Source organism: Limanda limanda, chromosome 6 (genome assembly GCF_963576545.1).
Source record: "Limanda limanda chromosome 6, fLimLim1.1, whole genome shotgun sequence".
In the NCBI taxonomy this organism is placed as follows: Eukaryota; Metazoa; Chordata; class Actinopteri; order Pleuronectiformes; family Pleuronectidae; genus Limanda; species Limanda limanda.
In genome coordinates this window covers 2,086,506-2,099,835 of record NC_083641.1, presented here as the reverse complement: position 1 = coordinate 2,099,835, position 13,330 = coordinate 2,086,506, and the positions used below count along the sequence as shown (strand labels likewise).

At 43.1% G+C, this 13,330-nt stretch overlaps 1 protein-coding gene across 1 annotated transcript; it reads left to right on the top strand.

Moving 5' to 3' along the window:
• The first annotated feature begins 7,288 nt into the window (after positions 1-7,288).
• On the top strand, positions 7,289-13,319 carry LOC133003903 (heat shock protein beta-7-like). The gene is made up of 3 exons (XM_061073725.1): positions 7,289-7,535; positions 9,490-9,650; positions 13,128-13,319. The coding sequence occupies exons 1-3, from the start codon at positions 7,289-7,291 to the stop codon at positions 13,317-13,319; spliced, it is 600 nt and encodes a 199-aa protein (XP_060929708.1).
• Positions 13,320-13,330: the final 11 nt, after the last annotated feature.

Genomic DNA, 13,330 nt, shown 5'->3' with positions numbered 1-13,330 from the left:
CTCAGTGTTTTATTCCTCCAAACTCTATTTTTTGCATCAACATCCCCTCTCCTCCATGAAGTCTTTAAAGTTTGAAATGTTTGTTCCCTCCTCTGACTGACAATGTAACTCATCCGTCTTTGCCTTACTTGCAGCATTTCATCTCCTCCTCTCCACCTGCTTCGTCCTCCTTCGATGCAAAACTTTCTTTGAAGGCGTCCAAACAATCTTTTGTATCAGTGTGAGACCGGGAGCCTCTGCTCTGGGACCACTTGTGGTTTTGCAGTGTTTGGCCCCGCCCCCTCCCTGTTCAAGTGACTCCAAAGGCGGATGCCACCACCAGGCAGACAGAATGACTGAGTCCCAAACTCTGACTTACCTTTGCATGTGTTTTTGCAATTTCTGAAATCGATGGGCTGACCCGGTCCTGAGCACGGTTTGTAATCTCAGCTGTTACGTATAACCCCGCCCATCTCCCATAGGGGGTGGGGCAAGTCTACACTGCATCCTGAGATGTGACCTCACCTCCCCCCTTCCCCCCCCCCCCCCCCCCCTTGCAAGAGACAAAATAGCATCCTTTTGGGCATGGCTTGCTGAGTATGCCAAACTATGAAACCCTGTCGCTACCAATTATGAGCAAATGCTGGAATGTCTTCAAAAGTGACAGGGCATAGTATGTATTTTAAAATGACAAAGATTTAAAAAAGATTTGTCACAAATGAAATTATAGAAATTATATGCTTTTATTGTACTAGTTTTCTATCACTCAAACATGTCGTTGTTCACACGAGTCCCAGCATCATTATGCTAGGCATCCGTCATAATGATCAAATATAGCGACTGGATACTTTCGGGGTTCTGTGGATTCCTGAGTGGAAGACACGAGAACTCTGGTTATCTTTAAAAAAACAACAACACACACACAGCAGCAACGACGACAACGAACACAAAGCGAATGTTCCTGAGGTGACGCTTTCACACCGGCTGTTTGGCAGGAAGTAGGTTAAACAGACAGAAAACACTTTTCTGTGACGAGGCGAGTTGCATCGGAGATTTTCTATATTTTTGTATGCGTTGTCTTGCTTGATCTCTTTGCCGAGGCGGCGTGCCAGTGTATGTGGTTTTTTGCACGAAGCTAATGTGGCTGTAGATTTCTCCTTTTCTTCGTTATCACTGTGTGATATAGTCTACTGGGAAAAAAAAGTAACAAAACAAATGTGAACAAAAAAGTTTTTATTTTTTATTTCAAAAGAGGATACTGTGATACGGTTTGTTATTGCCATTTGTCATGAAGAGCGCTTGTTTTTCTTTTGTAAAAATTTCAAAATGCTCTTCGTCCTCTCCCTTCATACTGACTTGTGAAAAGCTTTGCCTTTTATTCTATACCTTCCCTTCTTTTCTATGATGTCTGCAAAAAGGGCATGTTTATGTGACACATGCAGAATCTTCCATCTCCATCTCCATGGTGATGTGAGGAGCCCTGTTGAGCTTCTCCCAGAGGGACTGTCATTCATACAACTCAGGAAATCCCATTGGACCAGAGCATCAACGCATCCCGCCCACACACACATAACTCCACTAGACCCGCCGTGTCTGTGTGTGAATATGTGTGTGGATTTTTGTGTGTTTGTGGATGAGAAAGTCGGTGTGCATAGTTATTTTCTACAAATAATTAAAGCACAGATTCAGTCCCTGCATCCTTCTTTCATGTTGTCTGACTATTTAGAAAAGCGCCAATGTGCGATTCTGTATTTTTGACGTTCTGTGAAAGTGTGTGTGTGTGTGTGTTTACGATTGCGCGTGTGTGTATTGTATTGTATGATGTCAGCAAGCTTCTCAAGCTTGCACTGTATATCCATTCCAAAAACCCCTCCAATGCAGCGATTCCCTTTAAAACAGTGTCCGGTGAAGCTGAGCTCTCATTGGAGGTTGATCTTTATCCAGTAGTGGAGATTAAATAAAACAGCAAACAGTTCGTACAACAATGAAGCTTTTCAAAAAAAAATGGAAATAGAGAGTCTCAGTCCGCAGAGGTGCAAAGACAGTGACAACTCAGGGGGAACTATTGAAGCTGTGCCTTTCATTCGTCACCTTTGACCTCCCCAGTTGTACCGTCATCATCACTGCATCCTCTCTTCTGTCACTCAGGCTGCAGCCCGTCCTCCTTCCCCTTCTCTCTTCTTCAATGAGCAAGAGCGGAGTCAAACTGCTGCTACCATCAGCCGGGCACCGCCTCCAGGAACCCTGTTGCCTCTCCTGCGTGCAGAGGCCCAGTGGAGCTGGAGGTTACAGAGGACCGATTTGCGTCACTGTCCTTTGGGTTGACATTAAAAAGCCCGGCGATGCTGGCGAGGCGAGGTCGTGCGTTTGTCCGGGCCCGGTGACGCCAGTGCAGCATTGTTTGCCCCCCCCCCCTCCATCCCTCACTCACTTTGTCCACCACTGTGCATTTTCTCTGTCTGTCTCAGAGAGAGAGAGAGAGAGAGAGAGAGAGAGAGAGAGAGAGAGAGAGATATAGAGGTGGAGATGTGTTGGTGTCATACATTTTTTATTCACTTACTAGACTTGTCGACGCTCACACATCCACATGAGTGTGTTTGTGTTACTGTACCTCTGAGGACGATAATCTATTCCTTGGTTGGCTCCTTTCCCTTGACCCGTCCTGAACACTAATCCCTTTGTAGAAGTTGCTCGTTGGTGAATTTCCTCGTCTCTTTGTCCTTTGTCAGAACATTTTGTCCTCATAAGAACAGAAAATGTCCCGCTGACACACAGACAGCCTGATGAATGTCTCCCCTCTCCAACCTCCTGTCTCTGTCCTGTCATTCCCTCCCACCTCACCCTCCTCCCACCCCTCTTTGTGTTTCTCCTTTCCTCTTTGCTCCCATTTTCTCCCCCCTTCCTCTCTTTCTGTCCCTCCCTCTCTCCCCATAGGGGGCTCATTACGTAACTAAGGAGGACATCTGAGTGCTACCTTTGCCGACAGGCAATTAGCCTATGATTATAAAACCACCTGACAAACAGTAGATGTGTATCTCCTCTCTCCTGTCTGTCTTTTTTTGCCCTCATGTCTTTTTTCTCCTTCACTCCACTTGCACCCTCCCTTCCCTTTCCCTCGCATGTGCCACCAGTGTTTTCATCATTTGAGGCCGGCTGTCCCAGAAAACTCCTCGCTGCTTCTTGCTCACGTCTCCGTTTGGAAAGGATCCATCATATTTTAGTCCACTAGAAGACGAACACACCACTGACAGATTTCTTTAGACTGAAACATGTTCCCTTTATGTGTGTGTGTCTGTGGGCAGTGTGCTTCACTTTGTTGCTTTGCTTCAGGGCAAGTGGTGACATTGGATACTTATCAGAGAGAAGTGATCCAGATTGTGTGTGTGTGTGTGTGTGTGTGTGTGTGTGTGTGTGTGTGTGTGTGATGTGACGGAAGAACCCGTGCTATAAAAAGACATCAAAACATCTGTCAGATAGTGACAAGGCAGGGGGTGTGCATGAATATTCAGTTGCTGGTGGTGCTCCTGTCACCCCTCAGCCTACTTTTCCTTTGAGAATAAAGCTGTAGGGCCCGGGGGGGGGGACACTTCTGGCCACACCCCCGACCCCCAGCAGTGAATATAGGGACTGGACCTGCAGACACAACAGAGACCGACATAGATAATGAAAACTACTGTAGGGATTGAAAATACAGCTCGTAATCTTCGCTGAGAGGTCTGTGTTTAACCCACATTAGCCTCCACTGTCTTAATTAAAACCTCCCTCAATCCTTTGGGGGTTCGGGTGCACACAGTGACACCGGGCAAACATACACACACACACACACACACACGCACACACACACACATTAGAGAGTTCAGAGAGAAAAGCCATACAGCTCCCCCAACAGAGAAGAAGACACTGTATGACCTAATAGGAAAACCTGATGACCCAAAATGAATGTACTGTCCCCTCTCCATGCTCAGTGGCTTGTGTATCTCCATCAGCATCAGTCCAACACACGCACTCCACTGTCTTGTCCCTCTGAAATCTCAAACCTGTCTCTATCCTTTTTTCCTCTTTCTCCCTTTTTAATACTTTTCTTCCTCTTTTGGCTGAATGTAATTATTTGAATATTGCCACCTTGGATTTGATGATTGTTTGCTGCATCTGATATGATTTTAAGTTAATAAAAACATTGATAAAATGAATAAAATACTGTGTTTGGTCTTTGCAAAAAAAAACACAAATCTGGTGTGATCATGTGTCTTTTGACATGAGGGAGCTTTAACAGCAGATTGGAGCAGGATTTCACACAGTGTTTTATGGCTCTGAGGAGTTTAATGAATATTCACCTCATTGAACATCATTTACTGTTGGACAGTCACTGTGGTGCACACACACACTAAAGACTGCTGCAATTAGCCCCCTGACATGACGACATCATCATTATTAAGTTATTACCGGGGCAGAGGACAGCAGTCAGAGTGGAGCTGGTCTTAGTGATTCTACAGCAGTGAGTATTTCATTTTTTCCATGACATCATGCTTCCCTGGGGGAGCTCACTAATCCATTTGTCAGGGTGGGAGGGAGAGGGGAGGGGGGGGGGGTTATCAGAGCGGGACCTGCCGGATTTCAAAGCAACACATGTGTGTACGATCGTCTGGACACACAAGCCGGAGCTGAAGTGTAAATAAGATGCTCCATGACCAGGTTTCTAAAAATGTGACCACGGAAGGAGAGTGGCTCGATTTGAAACACCAATCAAATCACAGAGTGAGAGTCAGGAGTGTGACAGGTTGAGTTGCTCCACAAGGCCAGTGCATGATGCTTTGTTTGAGCTAGTGTGGGATAAAAAACAGGGAATGTATGTTTGGTATACTACTGTATAAATCACACGTACATATCCAAATAGAATCTGATTTCAGATTCTGTCCTACAGTGCTTTAAGTGTGTGACTCTACCAAATGCATCATACGACCTTTTGTGTTGGTGCTAATTAGTGCATGATAGGATCTCTCCTCCCCCCTCAGTGGTAAAGGTGTGATTAAGCTCAGGCAAGTTTTTGTTTTTGTTTTGGGAAAATTAGTTCAATGAAAACACTGAAAATGTTAGTAGGCAGATTTCTTAATTTCCTCCCCTCAGAAAGAAGCTGATAAAACAAATTCTGTTGACTTATTCCCTTCATGTTAGGGAGCAATCATTGTCACAGTTGAAGCTGACATCACTGATCAGGAACCATGACCTACAAAGTACACTGTCACTCTCATTTAGTCTTTTTTTGATTTAGCCGTCGTATTTTATTTGTTAATCTTCTGTCACAGAACCTCAGACTCCCTCTGAGACGAGAGAGAAGAGGAGACACTGAGTCAAAGAGCACATCATGATAATATATTGTAACACATCCATAACATTCCCAAAACGACAGAAAAGGTCTTGACAGGAAATACGCACAGTTTCCTAGATGACATTTAATGATGTAAGTACCTGGAAAGACAGTGTAGTAGTTAGTTTCTGTCACATGATGTCACCCTGCAGGATGACATAACATGTTCAGAGGATTTATCCACCTCTGCATCCTGCTTCTTACAGGCCATATAGGAACCAAGGCAAAAATGAGGAAACAGACAGGGACACCATCGGATTTTACTCTGTTCAGGCACCCATGAAAAGATCGGATCTACCACAGAGTGAGAAATCAGATTGTGAGGCTTGGGTCTGAGTGGCTGACATTCAGGGTGTGAACTAAATGTAACCAGCAGAGAAAGACCGACTCCCCCACATTTTATGTCAGCGATTAAAATTGGAAGGAACTCAGCAGGATATACACATAAATCAAGACACCACAAACAGCTATTTCCCGAATTTCTGCCAGTTGCAACACCCTGATACAGCATGAAAAAATCATTGAAGTGAGACACAGCAGTTTGTCTTCACCGTGGTGTTCACAGAGGATGGGGCGCAGGATCATGCTTGATTTAACAATAAGTAATTGATGCTCAGCAAAGCTAAATGAAGCTTGTTTGAAGTTCTTCCACTCTCCTCGGCTTCTCTGTGGCTTGTCTGCTCATTAACATCATATCCCTCTCTCTTGAGTGAGGTCACCTGCTGAAGATACACCCGCTGTTCAGGAGAGGCTCTGTGCACAAGGCTCCAGTGATGTTCTGCCCAGAGAATATTGTGACTCCCAGTGGAGCTGCTGCACCTCTGGCTGAGGAGCTGAATATATGAACTCCTGTTCTGCTGACTGTGAAGAGTTGGAGACAGCTGAGTCTCTACAGTTTAAAAATTCATACATTTTCTGTTATTCTGCACTCTTTTCGGGCCATGCTGTACACTATATACTATAAGTGAATTCTTTTCAAATACGCTGCAGAAGATTTATGAATGCAAAATATTTGACACAAGGACATATAGATGTGGAGCTGACATGTTGATGTATGCGGCTTGTGTTAACTGGATTGTTTCAGCTTTAGAGCTCACACACTAAGTGTCCCTGCCATGTGACATTGTCCTGAAGGGCATAATGTTGTGCAGCTCAACGTCATTTTTCACAGCCTTAAATGAAAAGCACACATGCACACACACATAAGCTGTGTAAGTATTAATATGTCGGTACTGAATGTCATTGCTGATACACGGTGGAGCCCAGTGGACACTTGGGTTTTCAAACGTCACTGCCTTTAAAGCTTTTAAAGCAGAAGAGTAAAGGTCAGTCTGGGCTGCATTTCTCTTTTTATCAGGAAAACACAGCAGTTCGTTTTTTGTGATTTCAGCTTCGAAGCTGTTCCTTCAGAAAGCACTCAACTTTTCACATTAGAAACATTAAGAACTTAAATGGCCTATTTTCTCTTGCATTATTGATAAAGTGTTCACATTGTGTGCAGGGTCAGCCTAACGGACGACCTGACCACTACACCACTTTGCTATTTCTGACCACTCGCCAGAAGCATCTTCAAGAGGCCCCCTTCAGCCTTATCTCCACTGGGTGTGTGTGTGTGTCTGTCTGAAAAAGAAGGGGCGCGCTCCTCCTTATCACTTTGTCCGTTACATTCTTGGCTCCAGCGGTTGGAAACTGCCTTTTATGGCTGAAGAAAGAACACAATACAGAGCCCATGCAGTGCTTTAGTGACCCACAATGCACCTGGACTTTATAAAAAACCTACCACCCAGACCCCTTGGCAGTAACTGCGAGGTGGAAAGCTTCAGGTTCCCCGCTTCTCTGAATCTATTTATTAGAGAGGGGCACAAGAGGGTTCTTATGTGAACACAGGTCTTGTTAGGAAAGGCCGTGTTTGCAAGTGTGACAGGAAACTACATATCCTCTGCTATGGCATCTGTGACATCCTCCAGCCGCAGGTCCTCCTCGTCCTACCGCTCGTCGTCACGCTACAGCAGCTCCAGCTCCTACCGGTCCGAGGGCTCACTGGGTGGATTATCGGACTGTCTGGACCCGCTCTTTGAGCCCTTCCTTGACTCCCCTGATCCTTCCAGTCTGTTTGGAGAGGAGGGCCCCGGGGGACCCAGCTGCTTGGCCCCCTTCAGCCGGCAGAACAGATCCTCCTATGGACATGGTGGTAAGGGAACTGACTTCACTAAGCCTTATCCCCAATCGTGACTCTTGCTAAGTCCAAGTTGAGAAAAGTCAGAGCAGGTGTTTTCTAAATGTTTTCGTTCATGAAACTAAATCCCAATTCACTGTGGGCTCGTATAGACTATAAAGCTCATTAGGTTATTTCTTGCAGCTAAAAAGTTTGATTAATATAATGATTACATTTGATACAACAATGACGGACCATTAACCTAACAACTCCATCAGCAGGAATATTTCTATGAACACTTAATTCAGTAGCTGATGTGATATTTTCCTGATGCACATGAGAGGGATACAATCATACTCTTCTGGACAAAAGTTTAAGGTTCAACGTTTCAGAATTAAATCCCACTTAGCCAGATGTGCCAAAACACTTATTTATAAACTTCATAATTAATAAAAATACTAATGCAATTAAACTATGTGGTCAACCTCAAATGAAATACACAACAATTAATGTCACTGTCAAAGTCCATTTCATCATAGGACTGTTCTGACACTGTAGATTTTGGTTTTAAAATTATTTGTTTGAATAGGTATTCTAAGATATGGCATTGAAGATGTACATTTTCCTTTAATTATTACATGAAAACTTTCATAAGAAGTTGAGCAACATGACTTATATTAACAGTTCAGAAGCAGTTGAGGCTTTAATGCCTTGCTCATTGGCTCTTTGGCAGCATGCACCGGAGGAATGAGGCATTAGTAGAGTATCTCACATTACAGTGTATCGCTGATTGCAAGAAAAGAGAAGAAAAAAGACCTGTGGCTCAAAGAGAGTGATGGCCGGAGCCATGAGAGCGTCTGGGTGCCGTGAGAGAGAGAGACTGTGTGACTCCAGACATCGTCTCCTGAGCCACATAAAAAACTAATAGCAAGATGAAAAAGAGAATAAAAGGTGGGTGCTGATGTAAAAGAATCTTGTGAAGTGTTAAAAAAGTTATGCAGTGGCACACAGCACGACTGCAATAAAAAAAAAGGGTTTATTACTGGTGACGCTCCAGGCAGATTAAAGTAGAATCAATAGTCAGGCTTAAAAATGATTTCACTGACACATTCGGATTATCTAAGTATGTCAGCACAGTATGAAATGATACGAGGAGTGATTATGACTGTCAAAAGTTTTACAATAAAACAAAAATCTAATAAAATAAGAAATTTCAAACTGGCAGTAAAAATAATTTATGGTCCAATCATGAGCTTCAGTCTCTTATGGCTTTGAACAACCTTTGTGTTATTGTCAGTCTGAACATAAAATACAAAAACAACCCAAAGAACTGAGCATTAATTTGTTTCATTCTAAGTAAACATTTACTAGCCACTGTAGTTTGTGACCATGTTGGGCAACTGGGGTATTTGTAATCGGCAAATGTGAAAATGACATTAGCAGAAGTAACATCGTGAAATAAATAACTACCATTGAGGAAAATGTTCTGATGAAATAAAAGACCTTGTGAATATGTGATGCATCTCCTATAGGAACCTATTCTGACCTCAAAAACTAAACTGCTATAGTTCAAAAACATAAAATAACCAAGATTTTAATATATATATATATATATATATATATATATATATATATATATATATATATCAAACATTGCAGGAAAAGTTGATCTGATTTCAAACAACAGAAAAAAGTTTAAAAAATCTGACTTACAGCACTCATAATGTGAGTGCTAAAATAACTGATTGAGATGATACTGAGCAAGAAAGAGTTGCATCTATGTATCATAAATATATTCTGAAACTTAAAATATCATACATTAAATAAGAATATATAACCTAATTATTTCTTATACTTTTCATTTTATCATATTAAATATTGCCTCTTAATATTCCTTTTGTCTATTACTATTACTGTATGTTTTGAGTTGCATTGCTAAACCAACTATGTAAACCTCTTACATGTCCTGTAATATGTAATTCCTCTGCAGCTCCTGTGTGTGGCGCTGTGACAGGTCGTCAGAGCGGCGCCGGCGGTGGGGTCCGTTGTCTTGGCGACAGTTACTACATGTCCGCTGACGTCAGCCAGTTTGAGCCACATGACATCGTGCTCATGGCCTACACACATCAAGTCGTCATTCACGCCGAGAAGGTGTGAACATAGTCAACAGAGGTGTTTTATTGAAGTTGTGAGCATGTGAACACACACAGTCACACCTCATGTATCACATACTCATGTCGGTTTGACTGTTTTAACTGACACATCTGCAGCATTAACAGCACTCAACATCTTTAAATGTCACCATTTAAGTCGAACCAGCATCGAACCAGAGACCCCTTCTCTGCCAGTAGTCCAAGTTTTCTGCCACTAGTCCACCAGGCCTGTGTAGCGGGTGTGTAGACTCCAACCCGCTCCCAGTCTGAGCAGCGGGTTGGGAGCACCGACACAAACACACACACATACACACACACATTTCCACTCGCTCCTTGTATTTCACATGATGGCCTAGGATGGTGATAAACTTTAGAGATTTTCTCCTGGCTCCATCAACTGGTCACTTCTTTATTTGTACAGGGTTTTGGTTTTTGACCAGCCTGAAAAACTACAGAGACCCTGAGCCTGAGCTGTACTTCAGCAAACATCAGCTAACTAGTGAATAGAATTCATCATAATCAGTAAAGATGAGCATGTTTTGTCATTAGCATCAAAACACTGCTGGACTATAAATGACAGCAGGTATTGATGACAGGACTTTCTCATAAACAACAAGTGGAATATTGATCAATTAATCATCAAATAAATAATCAACAATCAATCAATCAATCAATCAAGTTTTATTTGTATAGCCCATATTCACAAATCACAATTCGTCTCATAGGGCTTTAACATGGTGTGACATCCTCTGTCCTTAACCCTCAACAAGAGTAAGGAAAAACTACTAAAAACCTTTTTAACAGGTAAAAATATGTAGAAACCTCAGAGAGAGCCACATGTGAGGGATCCCTCTCCCAGGACGGACAGAAGGGCAATAGATGTCAAGTGTTAAGAAAACATCATCAGGATTAAAGTTTTTAGCAGCATTGATGAGGGTAAACATTTTTTCAATACTATATGTGAAGCAGTCCTGCTGCAATCATAGTCTCTGGTCAGCAGCAAGATCACGATCCAGCATCAGGATGGGATCCACTATAGTCCACAGTTATTGTCCACTGCCGCCAGTTAGAATCCATTATCAGCTGCCGCCTCGGTCGTGGTCCACCATCAGCCGATGCCAGCGCGACAAAGGATCCTCCATTACCACTACGATCAGCAGGCACGATACAGAATCCACCGAACTGGATCCACCATTGTGACCTCTGACGCGCGATCCATAATCATATCCATGGTGCGGCCACAGCTGTGGCCCTGCATCCGCGGGCGCTAAGGCACAGAAACTCCGGGAAAGGGGTCAAGTTAGTAACATGTACTGATGAGATAAGAATTACATTGATGTGTTAGGGATGGAGAAAAGGAAGGAGAAGCAGGAAAGAGAAGCTCTGTGTGTCTTGTGTCATAAATTCCACTAATTAGCTCTAACTATAAGCTTTATCAAAAAGGAAGGTTTTGAGTCTACTTTTAAACGAAACAGAGCGTGTCTGCTTCCCTAACTGAAAGTGAGAGATTATTCCACAGCAGTGGGGCTTGATGGCTAAAAGCTCTGGCTCCTACTCTACTTTTAGAGACTTTAGGGACGACAAGTAAACCTGAATTCTGGGATCGGAGTGCTCTAGTAGGTTGATATGGTATTAACATCTCTTTAAGGTAAAAAGGTGCCAAGGTGCCATATGATTAAGGGCCTTGAAGGTGAGGAGGAGAATTTTAAATTCTATTCTTGATTTAACAGGAAGCCAGTGTAGCGATGCTAATACTGGGGAAATGTGCTCTCTTTTCTTAGTTCTTGTCAGGACACGTGCTGCGGCATTTTGGACCAGCTGCAGAGTCTTTAACGACTTACTGCTGGAGCCTGATAATAGTGAATTACAGTAGTCCAGTCTCGATGTAACAAAGGCGTGGACTAGTTTTTCTGCATCTTTTTGCGAAAGGACATGTCTGATTTTTGAGATATTACGCAAGTGGAAAAAGGCGGTCCTAGAAATTTGTTTTAAGTGACTATTAAAAGACAAATCAGGATCGAAGATCACTCCCAAGTTCCTGACTGTTTCATTGGAAGCAAGGGCAATGTCATCTAGCGCAGCTATATCATTAGATAATGTTTCTCTAAGGTATTTAGGGCAGAGTATTATAACCTCAGTTTTATCTGAGTTTAATAAGAGAAAATTGCGGGTCATCCAGGTTTTTATGTCCTTGAGACATGCTCGAAGTTTAGTTAATTGATTACTTTGATCAGGTTTTATTGAAAAATATAACTGGGTGTCATCCGCATAACAGTGAAAATTTACCGAGTGTGTCCTGATAATGTTTCCTAGTGGAAGCATATATAATGAGAATAAAATTGGGCCGAGCACAGACCCCTGTGGAACACCATGGTTAACTTTGGTGCGCACAGATGACTCATCATTAATTTGTACGAATTGGGAGCGATCAGAAATTAGAGCGTTCCTTTAATGTTAATTAACTGTTTTAGTCTTTGTAATAAAATTTGACGGTCAATTGTGTCGAATGCTGCACTGAGATCTAACAGAACAAGGACAGACACAAGTCCATGATCTGAAGCTATTAGAAGGTCATTAGTGACTTTTGCCAGGGCTGTCTCTGTGCTGTGATTGGTTCTAAACCCAGACTGAAAGTCTTCATATATATAATTTTCCTGGAGAAACTCACACAGCTGATTGGCTACAACTTTTTCTAAGATTTTAGACAGGGAGGGGAGATTAGATATTGGCCTGTAATTTGCTAAAACCTCTGGGTCTAGGGTGGGTTTTTTGAGTAGGGGTTTGATTACAGCTATTTTAAAAGACTGTGGTACATAACCTGATGATAATGACAGATTGATTGTGTTAAGAAGCGAACTATCTATTAGGGGCAGAATTTCTTTAAGTAATTTAGTTGGAATCGGATCTAAGATACAGGTTGTTGGTTTAGAACCTGTATAAACAGGAACATATCCTGTTCATGGAGTCAGACATGTCGTGGGAGTCGAGCGGTAGAAAAGCTGCAGCTTGCTCAGTGTCTCCTCCCTCCCAGTTTGACATTTATCATGTTTAAAAGGTGAGATGGTGGAGGAGCGAGGAGGGAATATCTGTGCTGCGGTGAGGAGAGATCTTTTAACAGGGGTCAGCAGACAATTTGGCAAAAATCCCACAACCGCTCAGCTCGACTTTAAGGCCTGTAACACTGAAGGAACCCCATCAGAGACAACTAGTCAGTGTTCATTTCCCTCTCCCTCTCTTTTTTCTTTCTCTTCACCAGCTGAGCAGCGCTGACCTCTCGCCTCTCTTTCACTGGTTCTCATCCTCTTTTCTCACCCTCACACCTTTCTTCTCACTTTCCGCTGTCACCCTCGGTGCTCATTGACCTTTCGTTTCATTGTCTTTTCCTCTGCCCATGTAACCCTATCCAACAGCTTTCCTTCATCAATCTGTCCTTCCATTGCTCCTCCTCCTTTAAATGTCCGTCTGTATCTTTCAGGTATTGGATGATGGCAGCATCAGCAACACATTCACCCATAAGTCCTTGTTCCCGGAGGATATGGACCCCCTGTCGGTTAGTGGAACCCTAAACCTGGAAGGCACCCTCTTGGTGTGCGTCCGCCGGTCCTCAGCGCTCAGCGGGCCCGAGCCCCTGGGTGCTCCCACCTACCGCTGTGAAGCTAATCTCTGATGTTTGGTCTC

Bases quoted from the DNA above. Each gene is read 5' to 3' on its own strand.
- LOC133003903 (XM_061073725.1), top strand. From the start codon at position 7,289: ATGGCATCTGTGACATCCTCCAGCCGCAGGTCCTCCTCGTCCTACCGC. The intron at 7,536-9,489 runs GTAAGGGAACTG...ATTCCTCTGCAG, and splicing joins ATCCTCCTATGGACATGGTG to CTCCTGTGTGTGGCGCTGTG. The intron at 9,651-13,127 runs GTGTGAACATAG...TGTATCTTTCAG, and splicing joins TCGTCATTCACGCCGAGAAG to GTATTGGATGATGGCAGCAT.